The sequence below is a fragment of the Anomaloglossus baeobatrachus genome, chromosome 10, assembly GCF_048569485.1.
Source record: "Anomaloglossus baeobatrachus isolate aAnoBae1 chromosome 10, aAnoBae1.hap1, whole genome shotgun sequence".
Lineage (NCBI taxonomy): Eukaryota > Metazoa > Chordata > Amphibia > Anura > Aromobatidae > Anomaloglossus > Anomaloglossus baeobatrachus.
Window position 1 is genome coordinate 72,488,329 of NC_134362.1, and position 21,302 is coordinate 72,509,630.

The window sequence follows — 21,302 nt, forward strand, 5'->3', positions numbered from 1 at the left end:
GCTGCCGTTCAAGGCCCGGGAGACAATGTGAACATGTTCGTCAGCAGAAATCCACAGAGGTAACCTACAAATTTTTTTTAATCTATTTCTAGCTGGGAAAAGATACATGTGCGCAGCCCAAGGGGGTTGTCTGGGATGGCGGGATGTTGTCTGCTGTCCAACTTACGGAGCGCTACATTCGAGATAACAGGACTTGGCTTCTAGAAATGGCCGTGTTACCGAGCCACATTGGGCTCCGCTATTTCTCGTTTTAGCCGTGTCCAATAATTTCAGTGTCCTTAATCTGATTTATGATTGAACGCAGCCATATAAAGCATTAGCATTTACAGCCATGTGCAGCAAACTCTATTTTTGGCATCTCGTTCATGTGGAGATGATCACAAGTGTCTTATTGTAAGACTTTAACGGTAAGTCCTCAGATGACTACAGTAGTTGGCACGTGGATGAGATTTTGACAAGTCTCATCTACATTCTTTTTTTTTTTTCATTGCAAATTTCACCCCTCTCAATATAGAAGGTGTAATATTTGTGATGAATCCATGAAAAAATTGTGCAGAAATAAAACATAATGGTGCTGGGCTGCAGTACCACACCGAACCTGGAGAAAGGTGTGGCGCTGTTTTTAGACAAACGGAAACATGTTTTTCTAATCCTGGACAAACCCTCTAATGAAGAATGGTGTTTCATATAGGATCCTCATTTACTAGCCAAAGGGAAGAGCACAGAAGACTCATCATATAGCAAAAACACTCATAGACATATTGTATCGAAACACAAACATACATATCCCATTGATGTATACTTAACCCCATCCTTGTATATATATGGCCCATTCTGGTATGTATGTCCCCATCTTGGGCCCATCCTGGTATATATGTCCCCCATCCTGGGCCCATCCTGGTATGTATGTCCCCCATCCTGGTATATATGTCACCCATCCTGGGCCATCCTGGTATGTATGTCCCCCATCCTGGGCCCATCCTGGTATATATGTCCCCCATCCAGGGCCAATCCTGGTATGTATGTCCCCCATCCTGGGCCCATCCTGCTATATATGTCACCCATCCTGGGCCCATCCTGGTATGCATGTCCCCCATCTTGGGCCCCATCCTGGTATATACTGTATAGTCAAATAAATAGGCAAATGATAGGAGATCATTACTTGCCTGTGTGACTGCATTGTGCCCGCTTATAATGATAATGATATAGGCCTGCTCTTCAGGGCTCGGCCTCGGCCTTTTAGTTCCATTGAAGGCCAATAGTAATGCTTCAGCACAAGACATTTTGGGCAATTTTATGCTTACAACATTTTGGGAACAGGTCATTTTCTATTCCCCATGACTGCACCCCAATGCACAAAGCAAAGTCCATAAAAATATAGTTGGGGGAGTTTGATGAGGAAGAACATGACAGGAGTCCAGACCTCAATCCCATCCAACACCTTTGGGATGAACTAGAATGGATATTGTGAGCCCGGCCTCTCCACTAACATCAGCGTCTGACCTCACACATGCTCTTTTAGATGAAAGTGATAAAATTCCTAGAGACGTCTCCAAAATCTTGTAGAAATTCATCCCAAAAGATAAGCTGTTATATCTGCAAAGGAGGAATAAGTCCATATTAATATCTATGGATTGGGAATGAGGTGTCATAAAAGCTCCTGTAGATATATTTTTGAGGAGGAACAATACTTTTTTCCAAACCCCCATTGTGTCTCGGATCCAGATGTAATCCTTAAAGAGGTTGTCCACTGCTTTTGCACTGATGGCTTCTCCTTAGGATAGGTCATCAATGTCTTATCAGCCGGAGTCCGATTCTTAGCACCCCCCATGATTGGTTGTTGTCGGTGTGTCGCGGGCGGGGAGGAGGGTGTCAGCACACCGCGCTCACCCCTTCTGCTCGGGTCCGGCAGCTGCTCACTGGTGGCTCGAGCGGTGGGCCGGATCCCGGGGTGTCTCGAGCGACACTCCTCGCCCGTGAGTGAAAGGGGATGTTTGTTGGGTGTGGGGATTGTTATAGTTCGTGACGCCACCCACGGTTGTGGTGATTGCACCACCGCTGCTCAGTGTGGGGGTCCCGGGGATGGTGATGCGGAGCAGCCAGGTTTTTTGTTGCCCCTCCGTGGGTAGGGGTTGGTGATCCCGGGGCCCGGTGATGAGATGTGAAGTGTAGGGCCTGGAGGGCGCAGGGACGCGGGGGCAGCGCTGTGCCTTGCGGCACTATGGTACTCACTCAGCCTGACACACGGACACAGTTTGTACGGTAAACCAACGGCTGGTAGGACGGTCCCACAGACGGCTGCACCTGCACTCCCGGTAGGTGACGGTGATGTCCCTCTTCCTTGCACCTGTGTTGACTGATGGTAGCGGTGGATTCCCTCCGGTTACCCGCTCCCTGACTGCAATCTGGGCCGGAGGAGCTCTACACTTTGCCCGCAGGCGCTGGCCCTGGGGAAACTTGTGCCCTGGCGGTGGCGGTGTCTCCCCGGTAATGGTCGGGCTGTTGCCGTCAATCGGGACTTGGTTGTTGGGGGATCTGCGTCCCCGTCACTGACGGATTTGGCAAATTTGGCGACTCCTAGCCTTGCCGGGGTCCGAGAGGCCCCTGCCCTGGTGCTGACTGTCCTTCGGAACACTGCTCCAGACCACCGGGCACACAGCCAACGGGGTCCTTCCAGGAACTTCCAAACGGTCCCCCTCCAGACAGTCACCGCCGTTGCTGAGCTTGCTGTTCTGGCCCTCACAAAGCTGGACCCTTCAGGCTGTCTTTCTCTTCTGTCACTTTACTTGCTTTTCCTCCTTTACTACTTTTACTTCCACTCTCTTAACTCCTCCACTTGCCCTGCCTGGGCTTCACTTCACTCCTTCCACTTCCTCCTCCCTGACAGAACTGCCTGGAACTTCCTGCCTCCAGAGTTGTGAGCTCCTCGGTGGGCGGAGCCAACCGCCTGGCCCACCCCCTGGTGTGCATCATCAACCTCTGGAGGAAGGCAACAAGGATTTGTGGTTAGCTGTGATGTGCCTACCTGGAGTGTGGGGTGTGGTGGTGTGTGACCTGTGTCCCCTGGCTTGCCCAGGGCGACACAGGTGCCGGTGGTGGTAGCAGGCAACTGTAAATGCTCAGTTACGGAGCTGTTCCGTCAACTCCTATTCACATCAACAGGAGGCGGATGTGCAGTACCCGGCCGCGGTCACTATCAGAAGACGGTGCAGCTCCGGAACTAAGCGTTTCCGGCCACCTGCTGTCGGAACCGAGATCAGCTGATCAGCAGGGGTGCGGGGTGTCAGACCCCAGCCAATCAGACATTGATGACCTATCCTAAGGAGAAGCCATTAATGTAAAAGTAGTGGACAACCCCTTTAACTACTCCTATGCAAAAACAAGAACATTGATCGTATAAGAGAAATTAGAAATCTTCTGACCGGTAAATAATAATAATAAAAAGATTACTATGCTTCACCCAGTTATTCTCACATGTTTATATGTATTTGGAAATAAAGAAGACAAAGCCTGTTTTGTATGCGGGGACAACCAATCACTGGGATCTGCGGGGTGCTAATTACGGCTTTGGCATTTATTAGGCAATGTATTAGTGTCTCATCCCTGCCTTATTATGGAGGTTCCTACGGCGTGTTTAGTGATACAGCTCCGCTGAGCGTTACACATATGCACTATGTAACATATACTTCTGATCGATCACTAAATCCCGGATACAGTCACTGCACCGCTGTATGCTTCCCGTTATGTAATCTTATACGCTTATATAAATTATTAGGGCATGCATGGCTGGCTACATCTAGTAACTATGTCTGTGCGCGGTGCAATGCAACGACCGCAGCGTTGTATTTATAATAGACTTCATTTTTTTCTACGTTGTCGGACCGTGTGATGCACAGTTATGCTGATTTATTATGAAGCCTTCATATTCACATAAGCAATGTAACATCATATCTACCGGCTCATCGGGGCATGCACAGCATTATTAGCTCACATGCTGTACATCTGTTGTAAATCTGATACAATGGACAGATTTGCTGAGGCTTCATTGCTGAAATCCCCCAGCATTCCCCGCTTTCTCTATATTCACAAAGTGAGTGATTTGCATTCTGGGAATTCTTTATAATAACTAGATTAGACAGTTCTGAAGACAAACTACTGTTCAGGCGACACATGGTGGACATTTGTTGCATTAAATCTGTATTACAAAGGGTTAAAGAGAATTTTGATTTAACATGATTACCCCACCTAAACTATTTATATGCACATACCGCCCTTCCTAAGACAAGTCCAAATCCATACCTTCAGCTAACTAATCCAATCCTTCCATACTGAGAAATCATCATTTGAATCAATACGTAAATGAAACTGAAGTGCTTTCAGCATGTGGAAGCACTTCCCAAGCTTCTGTCACTCCGGCTCTATTCCCTGCTAGGGGATGCCTTCTGCCTGAACTGGCAGCTCTTTTTATGTGTCACATAAAGCAAATGATCTGTCAGTGAAGCAGATGGAAGCAGCGCTTGGAGAGGAATAGAGCTGGAGTGACAGAGGATCAGGAAGAGAAGAGCTTCCAGGCACCAAAACACTTCAGCCTCATTTGTATATTTTTTTAAATTGTTATTTCTTGGTAACGGAGGAACATAGTGGATAGATAAATGTATGGATTGACTTGCCTTTTTTTAAGAGCTACATATGCATATAAAATGATTGAGGGGGAGGAGTGAGATCCTGCTGGCAGATGCTCTTTAAAGGTAATCTGATGCCAGCATGCTGTATGGGTAAAAAAAAAACAACTATGCCTCTCTTATCAGGCTCCCTGCTGCTGTTTACTTAAACTAAAGGCTTTATCACTTGGTGATTATCATTGCTAGGTCTATTTGACATGTCCACAGCAGTCCCCCTCCTGTGATTGACACCTCACTCTTAGGGTACCTTCACACTTTAGCGATGTAGCAGCGATCCCACCAACGATCTGACCTGGTCAGGATCGCTGCTGCATCGCTACATGGTCGCTGGTGAGCTGTCAAACAGGCAGACCTCACCAGCGACCAGTGACCAGCCCCCAGCCAGCAGCGACGTGCAAGCGACGCTGCGCTTGCACGGAGCCGGCGTCTGGAAGCTGTGGACACTGGTAACTAAGGTAAACATCGGGTATGGTTACCTGATGTTTACCTTAGTTACCAGCGCACACCACTTAGCTTAGTGTGTGCAGGGAGCAGGAGCCGGCACTGGCAGCGTGAGAGCTGCGGAGGCTGGTAACGAAGGTAAATATCGGGTAACCACCTTGGTTACCCGATGTTTACCTTGGTTACAGCTTACCGCAGGCTGTCAGACGCCGGCTCCTGCTCCCTGGACATTCAGGATTGTTGCTCTCTCGCTGTCACACACAGCGATGTGTGCTTATCAGCGGGAGAGCAACAATAAAAAAACGAACCAGGGCTGTGTGTAACGAGCAGCGATCTCACAGCAGGGGCCAGATCGCTGCTCAGTGTCACACACAGCGAGATTGCTAATGAGGTCACAAAAAACGTGACTCAGCAGCGATCTCAGTAGCGATCTCGCTGTGTGTGAAGCACCCCTTAGGGGTACTTTGCACACTACGACACTGCAAGCCGATGCTGCGATGCCGTGCGCAATAGTCCCCGTCGCAGCTGCGATATCATGGTGATAGCTGCCGTAGCGAACATTATCGCTACGGCAGCTTCACATGCACTCACCTGCCCTGCGACGTCGATCTGGCCGGCGACCCGTCTCCTTATTAAGGGGGCAGGTCGTGTGGCGTCATAGCGACATCACACTGCAGGCGGCCAATAGAAGCGGAGGGGCGGAGATGAGCGGGACGTAAACATCCCGCCCACCTCCTTCCTTCCGCATAGCCGGCGTGAGCCGCAGGACGCAGGTAGGAGATTTTCCTCGCTCCTGCGGCTTCACACACAGTGATGTATGCTGCCGCAGGAACGAGGAACAATCGTAACATCGGTATTTCCCAATTAATGGAAATGACCAACGCTACACCGATGATACGATTACGACGCTTTTGCGCTTGTTAATCGTATCATAAAGGATTTACACACTACGATGTCGACAGCGATGCCAGATGTGCGTCACTTTCGATTTGACCCCACCGTGTTAGTGTGTAAAGTGCAAGTGCTACAGAGAGCCTGGTGTGGACGGGGACAGCTCCCTGGGCTCAGCTACATGACTAAAGCTAATTATTCAGATTGTGTCAGAACGGCTGCAGCCAGTAATGTAAGTGATACATGGTTGGATTCAGAATCTCCTTGCCAAGATCATGCTGCTGTCAGATGAGGTAGCAAAAACCTGCTGACAGAATCCTTTTAAGATCTCATAGAAAACACACAATTATTCTGCACAAAATGAACATGTCATGGTATTTTATAAATAAAAAAAAAAACCACCCTTATTTAATTTAGGGCATTTAGATTTAATTTTATTTATGGTCAGACTGACCCATCAGACCGGGCACTGACACAATTATTAGCCTTTAATACAATATGCGTCAAAGCCCCACGAGAAGACAACATAATTTGGAATCAGTTACAACTAGGATCTATTCCTTAAACTGTCTATACACTTTCCATAACTGTTGTCTGAAACATGTTTGGCCAACAGCTATTCCTCCTCTTCTTCCCCATCCTTCATCTACAGGAATGGTTGCTTCAACTGAGTGTGCATTTGTTCTTACTTGGGAAAGTGGACGTTACACTTCCACACTTATCTGGCGGCAACTTATCCATCCATACCCTAGGGTATGTGCGCACTAGGCGTTTTTGCCGCGTTTTTAGCGGCGTTTTTTACCGCGTTTTTGTGCTGAAAACGCAGTGACTTTGCTTCCCCAGCAATGTCAATGGGTTTTCATAAGTGCTGTCCGCACACAGCGTTTTTTTTTAGCTGCGTTTTTGTGGTGACCACAAAAATGCAGCATGTCAATTATTTCTGCGTTTTTCACTGCGTTTTTCACCCATTGAGTTCAATGAATGTTCAACAACGCAATGAAAAACGCATATAGCCGCGTTTCTATGACTAAAAACGCAGCTATAAACGCAAGGGGTGGGCACTACAGTGACGTGTACAGGAAGAGGATTCCTTCTGTTGGTAAACACAGAAGCATGAATCCTCCCGGTACCGTCACCGCTGCGTCCACCTCCCGTCCTGTGCATGTCAGCTCCGTGCGGCGCCATGTCTGGGCGGGAGGTGGAGGCAGCGGCGAAAACCAAAGTGAACAGTAGAAAAAAAAAACGTCATATATACTCACCTGTCTGCAGGGTCCCGGTGCCATGCCCGCTCCTGTCCCGGTCCCGCCGCTCTGGCTGTGTGCAGTCTCCCCGGGGCAGGACCTTGCTTGCAGGACCTGGCGGTGGATCACCTGATGCAGTCACCTGACGCATCAGCTGATCGTAGTCTCGCCGGCTTTTTCGCGCCCGGCCGGCTATCAGCTGATCCTGCCGTCAGGGGACTTCATCAGCTGATTACCGGCAGCTGCTGCAGCGATGGAACAGGATCAGACTCTCATCCGATCGCTCCAGGAGCTGCCAGTAATCAGCACAGCACATAAGTGAGTATTATTTTTTTTTGCACTGATGCTTCAGCTGATTGTATAACCGGCTTTTATACAATCAGCTGATGTGTGATGGGATTCAGGCACTTGATCCTGACACATCATCTGATCGCTTTGCCTTCCAGCAAACGGATCAGATGATATTGGATCCGGATTGGACGGCGCGGGACCCTGACCCAGGATTACTGCGGAGGGGGGTTTATTTCAATAAAGATGGAGTCACTAATTGTGTTGTGTTTTATTTCTAATAAAAATATTTTTCTGTGTGTTGTTGTTTTTTTTTTTTTTATCATTACTAGAAATTCATGGTGGCCATGTCTAATATTGGCGTGACACCATGAATTTCGGGCTTAGGGCCAGCTGATAATATACAGCTAGCCCTAACTCCATTATTACCTAGCTAGCCACCCGGCATCAGGGCAGCTAGAAGAGTTGGATACAGCGCCAGAAGATGGCGCTTCTATGAAAGCGCCATTTTCTGGGGTGGCTGCGGACTGCAATTCGCAGTGGGGGTGCCCAGAAATCTTGGGCACCCTGCACTGTGGATTCCAATCCCCAGCTGCCTAGTTGTACCCGGCTGGACTCAAAAATTAGGCGAAGCCCACGTCATTTTTTTTTTTTTAATTATTTCATGAAATTCATGAAATAAAAAAAAAGGGCTTCTCTATGTTTTTGGTTCCCAGCCGGGTACAAATAGGTAGCTGGGGGTTGGGGGCAGCCCGTACCTGCCTGCTGTACCCGGCTAGCATACAAAAATATGGCGAAGCCCATGTCATTTTTTTTTTCTTTTTGGGATTTTTTTTTTCTTTTTGGGCAAAAAACTGCATACAGTCTTGGATGGAGGATGCTGAGCCTTGTAGTTCTGCAGCTGCTGTCTGCTCTCCTGCATACACTAGTGAATGGAGGATGCTGAGCCTTGTAGTTCTGCAGCTGCTGTCTGCTCTCCTGCATACACTAGTTCTGCAGCAGTCTGCTCTCCTGCATACAATGAACATTTTGAAGAAGGAAATGACATCAGACCTTTTTTTTTTTTCATCAACAATCTTTAATGGCATTGTGCACTGATTAAAAACGCAGTGAGCAAAAACGCAGAAAAAAACACACCAAATCGCGGCAAAAACGCATGCGTTTTTTGCCGCGTTTTTTAGCCGCGGGTGCGTTTTTTGAGACAAAAACGCACATAAAAACGCAGCGTGAAAAAAACGCCTAGTGCGCACATACCCTTAGAAGGAAACCAATTGGGCATTGAAATTCAACATGCACGATCTTTCTTTTCCCTGGCATCATTCGTCAGGGGAGAGTCCTGAGGTCCCCATAGACATTAGATGGTCAGTTGGCCCCACTGAAATTAGTATTTCCAGCCTTTTAATTCTAATATATGAGTACCTTTTATAGGTTTTTTCACTCTGTTCTGTTATGTCCTGTGTGAGCATTGGTAACACCAAGGTTTATAAAGCAAGTGATAGTAGACTTGTCCTGTCCAGATATAGGATAGGTCATAACTTCTGGTAGACTTAACAGTGCCCAGCCTTGAAGAGGCTTTACATTAACCAATTTGTGGAATTAAATGACCACTAATCGCTAAATCTTTACCAATCCGTGGTCGTTTAGTAGCCTGTTTACACAAGCAAGTAAAACTGATACCAACTGAATGATTGGCCTCACCAGGTTTATCCAGGACGATGTGCTGCCGAGAATGATGTGCAGTACAAAAGCATTAGTTCATCAGAGGGTTGGCAGCCTGTTTGGACTGCAAGATTATCGTGAAATGATAATCAGGAATGATCGTTCATAATAATCTTAGGAATGATCCTTTATGATCCTAGGAATGATCCTTCATGATAATCTTTGGAATGATCCTTCATGACCTAAGAATGATTCTTTATGATAATCTTAGAAATGATCCTAAGAATGATCTTTTAAGATCCTTCATGATCCTAGGAATGATTCTTCATGATAATCTTGGGAATGATTCTTCATGATCCTAAGAATGATTCTTCATTATAATCTTAGGAATAATCGTAAGAATGATCCTTCATGAACCTAATAATGATCCTTCATGATAATCTTAGGAATGATTCTTTATGATGCTAGGAATGATCCTTCATGATAATCCTAGGAATGAACCTTCATGATCCTAGGAATGATACTTCAATATAATCTTAGGAATGGTCCTTTATGATAATCTTAGAAATGATTCTTCATAATAATCTTAAGAATGATACTTTATGATCCTAGGAATGATCCTTCATGATAATCTTCTTAGGAATTATCCTTCATGATCCTAGGAATGATTCTCCATGATAATCTTGGGAATGATTCTTCATGATCCTAGAAATGATTCTTCATGATAATTTTAGGAATGATCCTTCATAATCCTAGGAGTGATCCTTCATGATAATCTTGGGAATGATTCTTCATGATCCTAAGAATGATCCTCCATAATAATCTTAGGAATGATCCTTCATGATCCTACAAATGATCCTTCATGATAATCTTGGGAATGATTCTTCATGATCCTAAGAATGATCCTCCATGATCATTTTAGGAATGATCCTAAGAATGATCCTTCATGAACCTAATAATGATCCTTCATGATAATTTTTGGAATAATCTTTCATGATTCTAGGAATGATACTTCATGATCCTAGGTATGAACCTTCATGATAATCTTTCAGTATGAATGGACCTTTCTATGTAGATTGGAAGCTTTCATGCAGGTTGACAGACATAGAAGAATGCATTCCTGTTCTGTAGAAAGCACATTCTTTAGTGAGCAAATAGTCCCCCGTGGGAAGTCTTTTGTCTTTTTTTGCACTGAGTTTCTATCTAGAATATTTATGATTGTGTAATTCAGTTTATAGAAGAAATCTTTGCAGATATCTATCATTCCCTGCAGAGCTCTTCATTCCAGTTCTGTCAGCCAAATGTCATCATAAGTAAAAAGACACACTACTGTGTGCATATACGATGCATTACATATCTACAAGATTTCCAAGTGTCACATGCATAGTTGTGTCTGGTACGTTCAATAAACACTTTCTTGAAGTTTAGGTAGTTTAGGGAGGGAAGAAATTTTGAACATCACTTACTCAAGCACGGTGAAACTGACGTGGTAGAGGGCGGTATGATGTTACTGAAGATGCCAAGCAGCCGATTCAAAGGCAAAGAAGATCACAGAATAGATTATATGATGAGAACATTCAACCACTTTTCCAAATATCTATATATACAGGGAATGGATATTGTGTGCAATGTTGGAAATAATTTACAAGAAATATGTAGCAAAGTCAGGAAACAAAATAATTCTTGTTGCAGGAAAATATAAACATATTTGTTCTATTGTTTACTTCCTAAATGTAAAATTGAGGAACTTTTCTAAATATTGTTCATTTAGAAAGAGAGGGGAAAGTATCTACAGTCTCAGGGAGTGTGGATAGAGACAAAGAGAAGAGCACACGAAGAGAAAGTAATAAAAATAATAGGAAATAGGTGCAGAATAGAAGCTGTCCTCAGCAGCATCCTGGATACAGACCAAGCTCATATCCAGCCTATATTACCGGTAGGGACACTCTCACAAGATAAAAATCTGAAAGCTGGATCAGGCTTCAAAATGCCTGTTATTGAGTCTGAAAATGAAAAAAGAAATGAAAATTGACGCTTGAAACTTACTGCAATGTTAGTAAACCATTAAGACATACAGATAGGGAATTTAGATTGTTAGCCCCAATGGGGACAGTGTTGCTGATGTATGTAAAACGCTGCGGAATATGTTGGTGCTATATAAAAATAAAGATTATTATTATTAATAATAATAATAATAATTAATAATACATAATGTCAAATGTATCCACAGCCTTGACTTTGGAGATGATATGTGTGTGTTGTGTTGTGATGAATGCTTCAAGGCTGACATGTGTGCTGATTGTGCGTTGCAGACCTTAGTAGTAAGCGTATGTGGCGTATGTCACGTGTTGACGTCTTTGTCCCTGATCCCTGCATTCCTTGCTGTTAATTCTTCCGCTGCTCAGTAGATGACACTCTATCATTGGGATATTTCTGCCTCTCTTTTGCTATGTTTTCTTACAATCCTAACAGCTTGCAAATGCTAATTTATTATTCATAACGGCTGGAATGCTAATCCCTCCCTAGAAATCTAAATGTACTTACAAAACCCCTCTAGACCACTGATAACGCACATTCTGGCCTAGTTTGCACATCTCAAATGTAAATCTACCACCTCCCAGGGAGCGTATCTCATATAACCATCTCTAACTACCCCTCAATAGATATTTCTGTAACACTGGCCTAGATTCATCAAAACGGGAGAAGGAACATGTCAAAACCCCACTCATTTATGAAGGCAATGTGTAATAATAACGCAATGAATTGTTCAGACCTATTCGGGATTCTGCTTGGGTTACGCTTGGCCTAACATACCCTCCATATCTAATCTGTCTCTTATTTTGCAGCCTTGAATGTTGCTTCTTCAATGTTAACATGTTTGTCTGCTGCTCTCTCCCTGTCTGCTCTCTACCTCACCGGCTTTGTGCCGGTCATATTCACTAACGTTGACCTCTCTCATATACAGCTGTCTGTGCATCTCCCCTTATCCCTCACTGCTTTACCCCCCTTCCCCTTTCCAACTTTTCTCATTCGCCTGGATTTTGAACAGGGCAGAGATCCTTTTAGCCGCTGGCTTTGTGATACACCAGTGCTGAATCCTAATTTTGTGTAACCCCCATGTCTTTCTCTTGTTCTGTATTCACTGTATACGCCGGTCTACTCTCGATGTGCTAGTGCTGTGCATGCAGGGTCTGCCGCTTGTGTCCTTCTACCCTGTACCGTTAATGATGTCTCCGCTGACCTCTTCACCAGTGTCTAACCTCTGCTCCGTCACTTCACTCTTTCCCTTTCAGGAGGACTTTGGAACCCAAGAGACTTTTTCAAATTGCAACCAAAATCCGAGCACTTTAACTGTACAAACAATTTTTTGTTATGCATATATATGTACGTAAACATATATATGCCCTATGTCTTTGAAATACCTAAGTGAATGTGTTATAGTAATGTGACCGCAGTAGACCTACATTATACATGCTTGGAAATTTACCTGGATGGACCATGGATTGCTCAGCTTCAGCACTCACATACAATGCATAGGCATTTATTAGTCCAAAACGCGCCAAATTTATTAAACATTTTATTAACCCAAAACGCGTCAAATTTAAACTTATTAGCCCAAAACGCGCCAAATTTATTAAACATTTTATTAACCCAAAACGCGTCAAATTTAAACTTTTATTAGCCCAAAACGCGTCAAATTTATTAAACATTTTATGAGCCCAAAGCATATAAAATTTATTAAACATTTTATTAGCCCAAAAAGCGTAAAATTTATTAAACATTTTATAAGCCCAAAATGCGTCAAATTTATTAAACATTTTATGAGCCCAAAGCATATTAAATTTATTAAACGTGTTACTAGCCCAAACCACATCAAATTTATTAAAGGTTTTATTAGCCCAAACCGTGTCAAATTTATTAAACGTTTTATTAGCCCAAACCGCTTCAAATTTCTGAAAGGATTTATATCTCCAAAACACATCAAATTTATGAAACAATTTTTTAGGCCAAAACCGCCAAATTTATTAAATGTTTTATTAGTTCAAAACGCGCCAAATTTATTAAATATTTTATTAGCCCAAAATGCGTCAAATTTATGAAGTTTTATTAGCCAAATAAAGTCAAATTTATTAAACGTTTTATTAGCCCGAAACACGTCAAATTTATTGAATGTTTTATTAGTCCAAAACATGTCAAATTTATTATAAGTTTTATTAATCCAAAATGTGTCAAATTTATTAAATATTTTATTAGCCCAAAATGCAACAAATTTATGAAGTTTTATTAGCCAAAAACACGTTAAATTTATTAAACGTTTTATTAGTGCAAAACGTGTCAAATTTATTAAATGTTTTATTAATCCAAAATGCGTCAAATTTATTAAACATTTTATTAGTCCAAAACGTGTCAAATTTCTTAAAAGCTTTATTAGTGCAAAACGTGGCAAATTTATTCAATGTTTTATAAGCACAAAATGCGTCAAATTTATTAAACGTTTTATTAAAATGTTGGCCTTTCAGCAAAAGTTAATATTTGAGAGTTGGTATTAAATTAGTAACTAGACTTTTTATTTATGTTAAAAGTAATATATAATATTTATTTATTTACATAGTGCTATTAATTCCATAGCACTTTGTATACATCAGCAGCACGGTCCCCATTGGGGCTCACAGTTTGAACTCCCTATCAGTATGTCTTTGGAGTGTGGGAGGAAACTCACATAAACATGGGGAGAACATACAAACTCCTCGCAGATATTATCTTTGGTGGGATTTGAACCCAGGACCCCAGTGCTGCAAGACTACAGTGCTAACCACTGAGCCACCATACAGTGCTATCCACTGAGCCACCATACAGTGCTATCCACTGAGCCACCATACAGTGCTATCCACTGAGCCACCATACAGTGCTAACCACTGGGCCACCATACAGTGCTAACCACTGAGCCACCATACAGTGCTAACCACTGAGCCACCATACAGTGCTATCCACTGAGCCACCATACAGTGCTATCCACTCAGCCACCATACAGTGCTATCCACTGAGCCACCATACAGTGCTATCCACTGAGCCACCATACAGTGCTAACCACTGGGCCACCATACAGTGCTAACCACTGAGCCACCATACAGTGCTTACCACTGAGCCACCATACAGTGCTATCCACTGAGCCACCATACAGTGCTATCCACTGAGCCTCTGTGCATAGATATAGCTGTATGTAGCCTACTTTATTACCGTAAATTACCTTCTCCTCTCCTAGACGCAGTGCTATTTGAACATCGAGTTTGATCCATCTTTGGTGACATTTTTTTAATTATTTAAATGTATGTATTTGGGGATAAAAATATTTTTTCCAATTGGGTTTCATTAAAAATGTTAGACCATTTGGCTTTTTCAGGATTTTTGTTTTCCAGTATACTCAACTTTGAGTGGTCTGTTGTCATAAATCTGAGAGACACTCAGAAAAAGACACATAAAAGAGTTAAAAACACTTACAAACCTATCAAACCATCATGGCGGATTGACTGAGGGATTCTCAGTTAACTCATTCTGTAGCCAGCAATAGAAAGAGCAATACAGAGGCTATAGAAGGCAAACAAAGCAAAATTTAATGAAACTCATCTACAAAAATTATTTATAGCCCTAAATGCATATTAAAGCAAAAAAATGTTTTCAAAAGGTGCATAATTTCTTTAAAGGGAACCACCTAGCAGGATTTTCATATATAAAGTAAAGCCGGTGCTAAACTGGGGCTAGGATGCTGAATGTAAGCATAGCTTCAGTTCAGAGATTGGATGTTTTATTTCAGAAATATGTTCACGTAAAGTTCCAGCAATTCACTGCTATTTGATTGACAGGTGCAACAAGAAAGAAATATGTGGGTCGGTTTTTGCTATCTATTCCCGCCCCTGTCTGTTTGCCTGCGTGAAATTAATGTCTATGACGGCGACAAGGGGAGGAAGGCCAGGAAGGCAGACAGGGGCGGGAATAGATAGCAAGACCCAACCCACGTAATACCTTCCTGTTGCACCTGTCAATCAAATAGCAGTGCATTGCTGTAACTTTACTTGCCCATATTACTGTAATAAAACATCCAATCTGAGAACTAAAGCTATGCTTACTTGCACATATTTCTGAAATAAAACCTCCAATCTCTGAGCAAAAGGTATGGTTACATTCAGTATCCCAGCGCCAGTATAGCACTGGCTTTACTTTATATATGAAAATCCTGCTGGTTGGTTCCCTTTAAGAAGCTCCCTTCAACTGCTGCTCAGCAAGATTACTTAACTTCTTTAAAACAATCTGTGTCCCTCATCATTCCCTCTATTAGTATCAGGAAGGGGTCACGGATTGGCTCGGGGAGGCAAAATCCTGCACATAAATTGTATAAGTGCAGGGAACAAATCTTATTGAGCAGCAGATGGAAGAAGCTTCTAAAAGAGCATTAACTGGGCTTGGATACAGCACTGCAGTATTTGGGAAAAAAGGATGAAAATTAAAGTAATGAAGTATATTACATGATTTTAAAAGGTTGCTCCATAATTATATATATGTGTATATATATATATATATATATATATATATATATATAATAGTTTAATTATGCTTCGTAGCTGAGGAAAGCTGATGAAGTTGTAGAAAGAACAGTTGCATTACAGACCCGAAAACTTTATATGCAGTCATGTGGTAAGAATAAAACAATCCAAAAGGGTCACAAATAAAATAATAACTGTCAGAATAATAAATAGATCTTTTCTGAAATAATCTTTTCAGATTAGAAGTGAATCTAGATAGGCCAGCAAATTTAATCTAGACGCGAGCCATCAGCACGGATCTGATGTGGTATCTGACCTGCCGCATTGAACAGCTGAGCCTGGTGACTCCTAAATGTAACATACAGCGGGGAAACAAAAACCATGTTACACTATATGACTGAATAAACCCAATAGATAAAGCCAGCGCGGGGCCATGGCTTGGATGCTGCCATATCCAGAAAAACAAGCAAGCCTCTAGGGTTTGTTATATCAGTAAATCCCTGACAGTCAGTCATGTGTGCGTGACTGCCAGGGCAAGGGCTGACACAACAAACCTTGACAGATTATAAGAAAAAAAAGATAGAAAATACATAACCCATCAGTGTAAATTATACAGTGCACCTTTATATTAAGATATCTAAAATATTCTCCGCATTCACATTCCCATTGCAAATGGCTAGAGATAAATTGGCCTTTTAAAAATTGAAAAGTCAGTGTATATATAGTCCCATCAGTCATTTCTTGCCTCCCCAGACCAGGCTTTCCATAAACATCTGCTAAATGTCACAGCATGTATAGTTTACTGACTGGTTTACTGCGGAAGGTCAACTTGGGAGAACTCCAATACCCTCTCAGGATCAATGGCTGATGGCTTCCATTCATTCACTCCCCAGGCCATGGTATGTAAAATCGGTGCAACTTCTAACATGTGTCTTCTTTTTCTTCTTTAAGATTACCAGCAGGTGCCAAAACAACAAATACATCAGTGGTGCCGGGACAAGCGCAACCAGAAGAAGGCGACAAAAAAGCCGACCAGCGTTCTTCAGTGTCAGACCTTGTGAATTCCTTGACCAGCGAGATGCTCATGGTGAGTACCTTTGTCCTTAATTGTTAATTGCTTCTGAACCCATATTTAGCCCTAAATTTATATCTGTCATGACTGTAGCTTGACTCTGACGGGGTTAAGTCAGGTGGGAGGGGTCTGTTCTGTTGTGCCTCCTTCCCAGAATGCTTTATTATGGTGTGGAGACTTCCGGAACACCGCCAGTAATATTTGTTGCTCTACAGCATGTGCAACTGGTTTTTGTCCCACTACCCAGTTTACCTTTCCCTGACCTAATTTTCCCTTGTACTGTTTGTCTGCCCTGTCTCCCAGACCCCTGTCCCGTTCTGTGTCTCGGTCCCCTCCCCCTCTTTTGTACTTATTTGCTCTCCCAGCCTCTGACCTCGGTAACGTTTTCGAACCACGGCTCTGCTTCCCCTTTTTGGCTTCTGACATGACCTCTTGGCTCCTGACCCTCGTGCTTCCACCTGTTTATTGATTGCTCAGTCCCTTGTTCAGATGTGACTTCCTGATTAAGACTTAGGCTTGCTGACTACCCTATCACTGGAGCGTGTGCCCCCTTGTGGGCTTTAGTCTAACTGCTCTTTGGAGTTCTATCTCCATTCTGCTTCTGCGCCCCCTGGTGGAAGCCTGACAATATCCTCATCTAGCACAATGGACTCAAGTATCATGTAGAAGCTGTGTTTTTTTATTTCGTTAAAGGTCTCAGACGTTAAAATAATAAAGAAAGTAATATCTCCCCTTACTGTTCCTATACAGCTGCTATTTCAACATTAAAGGGGATGTTCACTTCTTGGACAACCCCTTCTCATTCCCTTTGTTCACCTCCATAAAAATAAATAAGCCCACTCTCTCCTCCGGTTCCAGCAATGTCTGAAGTCGCGTTCCCGGGCCCCACATAACATTGTTATGACATGTAAGCTCCAAGACCAGTCAGCGCCCAGCGTCTGTGTCCCCGCCTTCGGACTTTTGAGCAGGATGTGAGCTCTACGCTGACTTCCTGCTCAAATGTCCAACGGTGAGGAGATAGAAGCCAGTGCTGATTGTTCCCAGGGCTCAGGTGTCATAACAATGTCACGTGGGCCCAGGATTTGCGACTTCAGATATCGCTGGAACCACGACCTTACCTGAGTTGAGTATAAGCTTATTTATTTTTACAGGGGTGAACAAGGATAATGAGAAGGGGTTGTCGAAGTAGTGGTCCAACTCTGGTCTCTACTTTCTGGTCCCATCTGAACACACCACAAATGATGAGAAATGTCCACTTAGCCAATCATAGTTGAAGTAGGTCAAGACGGTGGCTATTAGTTTACTGAACAGGTAGCAGCATGGTAGCCCAGTAGTTAGCACTGTTGCTTTGCAAAATTGGGGTCATAGGGTTAAATCCCACCCAGATGATGTTCTGTCAGTGGTTGCCTGGCAGCTCTAAAATGGCTACCATGAACAGGCTTAGTGCAAGCTGCTCTGCTTACCAGATCCCAGGAGTTGCCCTGGCCTTCACTCTTTAACCTCTGTACAGGGATCTGGACTTAAACAAGAGCCCCTGAGCAAGCTGATGTTCAGTGGAACAATTTAGCAGGAATGGTCCGGTAGCTTTGTCACAACCGAGAGGCCATGAAAGGTACAAAATCAGAAAACGTCAGAATAGTCAGAAACAGAGCCAAGGTCAAAACAAAAAACAATAGTAAAACAAGGAGCAAACTAGACAGTAATAAGCCAGGGGACCACAATACTATATCTGGCAGCTTCCATCAGTGAGCTGAAAGGTTAAGTAAGGTGTGGTGTTTTCCAATTATCTGGAGCAGGGAGCTAATAACTCCAGCTGGACAGCACACCCACCCATACTGTCAGATGGCACTGGACAAAGCCCATGCCATACAGAACCTATGATTCCAAAGTCTCCTTTATCACCAGCACCACCCATAGAATGAAAATGGGGACACATGGCGACAAAGACGATAACACAGGAGCAGGTCATGGTGGAGATGTAACACAAGTACATGTGCAAGGAATTTGTATGTTCTTCGCAAGTTTACTGGGGTTTCCTCTGAATACTCTGGTTTCCTCCCACACTCCAAAGACATACTGATAGGGAATTTAGATTGTGAGTCCCAATGGGGACAGAGGTGATGATGTCTGTAAAGGACTCAGGTATAAAATAGTGCTATAGAAGTGAAATATAAATAGGTGCGTAGAGATGGCACTAGGAATAGATAGATAGGCCATCACAGACTGGCTACATGTCTGAATCAGAGATTTTTGGTAATCGGAGAGTGTGATTATTATTTCTTTCATTTGTGTTAACTTGTCTGAACCCTTTAAAAAACACTCGATTTATGTATGACTTTAAATTGTTAATCTTCCCTATCAACCTCTCACAACATTTAGCAAACTCTACAGCAGGGGTCTCAAACACGCGGCCCCGCGGGACGCATGCAGCCCCTCAGGGTAGTTCGTGCGGCCCCCCAGGCCGGCAATACAATCATCTGACATAAATCACTGACAGCGACACTGCAGCTGCCACGATAGTGAACAGGGGCACAGGCCTGGGGGCCGCACGAAGCAGAGGTGAGGCAGCGGAGGGAGCGCGGGACAGGTGAGAAGAATAGTGTGTGTGTGTGTGTGTGTGAAGGACGGCACATTAACCCCTTAGCGACCTATGATGTACTGGGTACATTATGGCTCCCTGGTACTTAAGGACCCATGACGTACCCAGTACGTCATGGCGAAATCGAAGCCCCGGTGGCTACGATTCGGGGAGCCAATCACAGCCACTAAAGTTTCAGCCATTGAAAATCACTGAAACATTGAAATCCAGCCAAGATCAGTGCAGCTGTAGCCCTGATCATTGGCTGGAGCTGGGTGACCTGTGTTTCACCCGCCCCCAGCTCTGATTGGAGAGACCGGCCTTGTGACCAATCTCTCCAATCACTGTGGATCTGGTGCCGGAGACCGCCCCCTCAGCTTCACTCTGGCGTCTGTGGAAGGTGAGGGGAGCTGCTGACCCATTACTACAGGATGGGGACAAAGTGCGCACATTACTATGAGATGGGGATAAGGCTGGGGACATTACTATAGGATGGGCACATTACTATTGGATGGGGACATTATTACTATAGTATGGGGACATTACTATAGGAGAGGGACTAGGATGGGCACATGACTATAGAATGGGGACAAGGCGGGCACAGTACTATAGGATAGGGACATTACTACAAGGGGACAAGGATGGGAAACATTACTATAGAATAGGGATAATGCTGGGGACATTACTATAGGGTGGGGACAAGGTTGGCACATTACTATAGGATGGGGACAAGGATGGGCACATTACTAAAGGATGGGCACATTACTATAGAATGGGGACAGTACTATAGGATGGGGACATTGCTACAAGGGGACAAGGATGGGGAACATTACTATAAGATGGGTGACAAGGATGGACACATTACTATAACATGGGGACAAGGATGAACACATTACTACAAAATGGGGACAAGGATGGGGAACATTACTTTAGGATGGGGACAAGGATGAGCACATTACTGTGGGATGGGGACTAGGATGGGGTACAATACTACAAGGGGACAAGGATGGGCACATTACTGTGGGATGGGGCACAATACTACAAGGGGACAAGGATGGGCACGTTACAACAATATGGGGAACATTACTAAAAGATGTTGGTCAAAATTTCTATATAGTGCTAATTGTAAGACTATTAGTTACAAAAAAGGAATAAAATATATATCTAAAAAAAAAAATGTTTATATTTAAACAAAGAATGTGCACGTTTGCTATAATGAACAAGTGAAAATGTTCAAAATCAGTGATCCCAAGGTGTGTATAAAACAATAAAATATATTATATATGGTACCAATAAAAATGTCACTTTGTCCTGCAAAGAATGCGGCCCCCCAAATTATTTTTTTCCTCTGTGCGGCCCATACACCCAGCCGAGTTTGAGACCCCTGCTCTACAGCCTTGTCCAATCACTATGTGCAGTCTCCTCTCACTCCCACACGACGACGAGTGTTTACAAAGTTCAAAGCATAGATATAAATACCCATAATTTACATATGATTGTGTGTCGCTCTCTCTTTTTCATATTATATATATATAATGTACAGTGCCTACAAGTAGTATTCAACCCCCTGCAGATTTAGCAGGTTTGATAAGATGCAAATAAGTTAGAGCCTGCAAACTTCAAACAAGAGCAGGATTTATTAACAGATGCATAAATCTTACAAACCAACAAGTTATGTTGCTCAGTTAAATTTTAATAAATTTTCAACATAAAAGTGTGGGTCAATTATTATTCAACCCCTAGGTTTAATATTTTGTGGAATAACCCTTGTTTGCAATTACAGCTAATAATCGTCTTTTATAAGACCTGATCAGGCCGGCACAGGTCTCTGGAGTTATCTTTGCCCACTCCTCCATGCAGATCTTCTCCAAGTTATCTAGGTTCTTTGGGTGTCTCATGTGGACTTTAATC

The 21,302-nt window shown here is 43.4% G+C and overlaps 1 protein-coding gene across 6 annotated transcripts in view; it reads left to right on the top strand.

The window, feature by feature from the left end:
* Nucleotides 1-21,302, top strand: part of SYT7 (synaptotagmin 7) — a 705,049-nt gene that overhangs the window by 490,752 nt on the left and 192,995 nt on the right. For all 6 annotated transcript variants that reach the window (XM_075325168.1, XM_075325167.1, XM_075325171.1 and 3 more), the window contains one exon: nt 16,693-16,828. In XM_075325168.1, the coding sequence (XP_075181283.1) occupies nt 16,693-16,828 (136 nt within the window). The remainder of the gene's footprint in view (nt 1-16,692; nt 16,829-21,302) is intronic.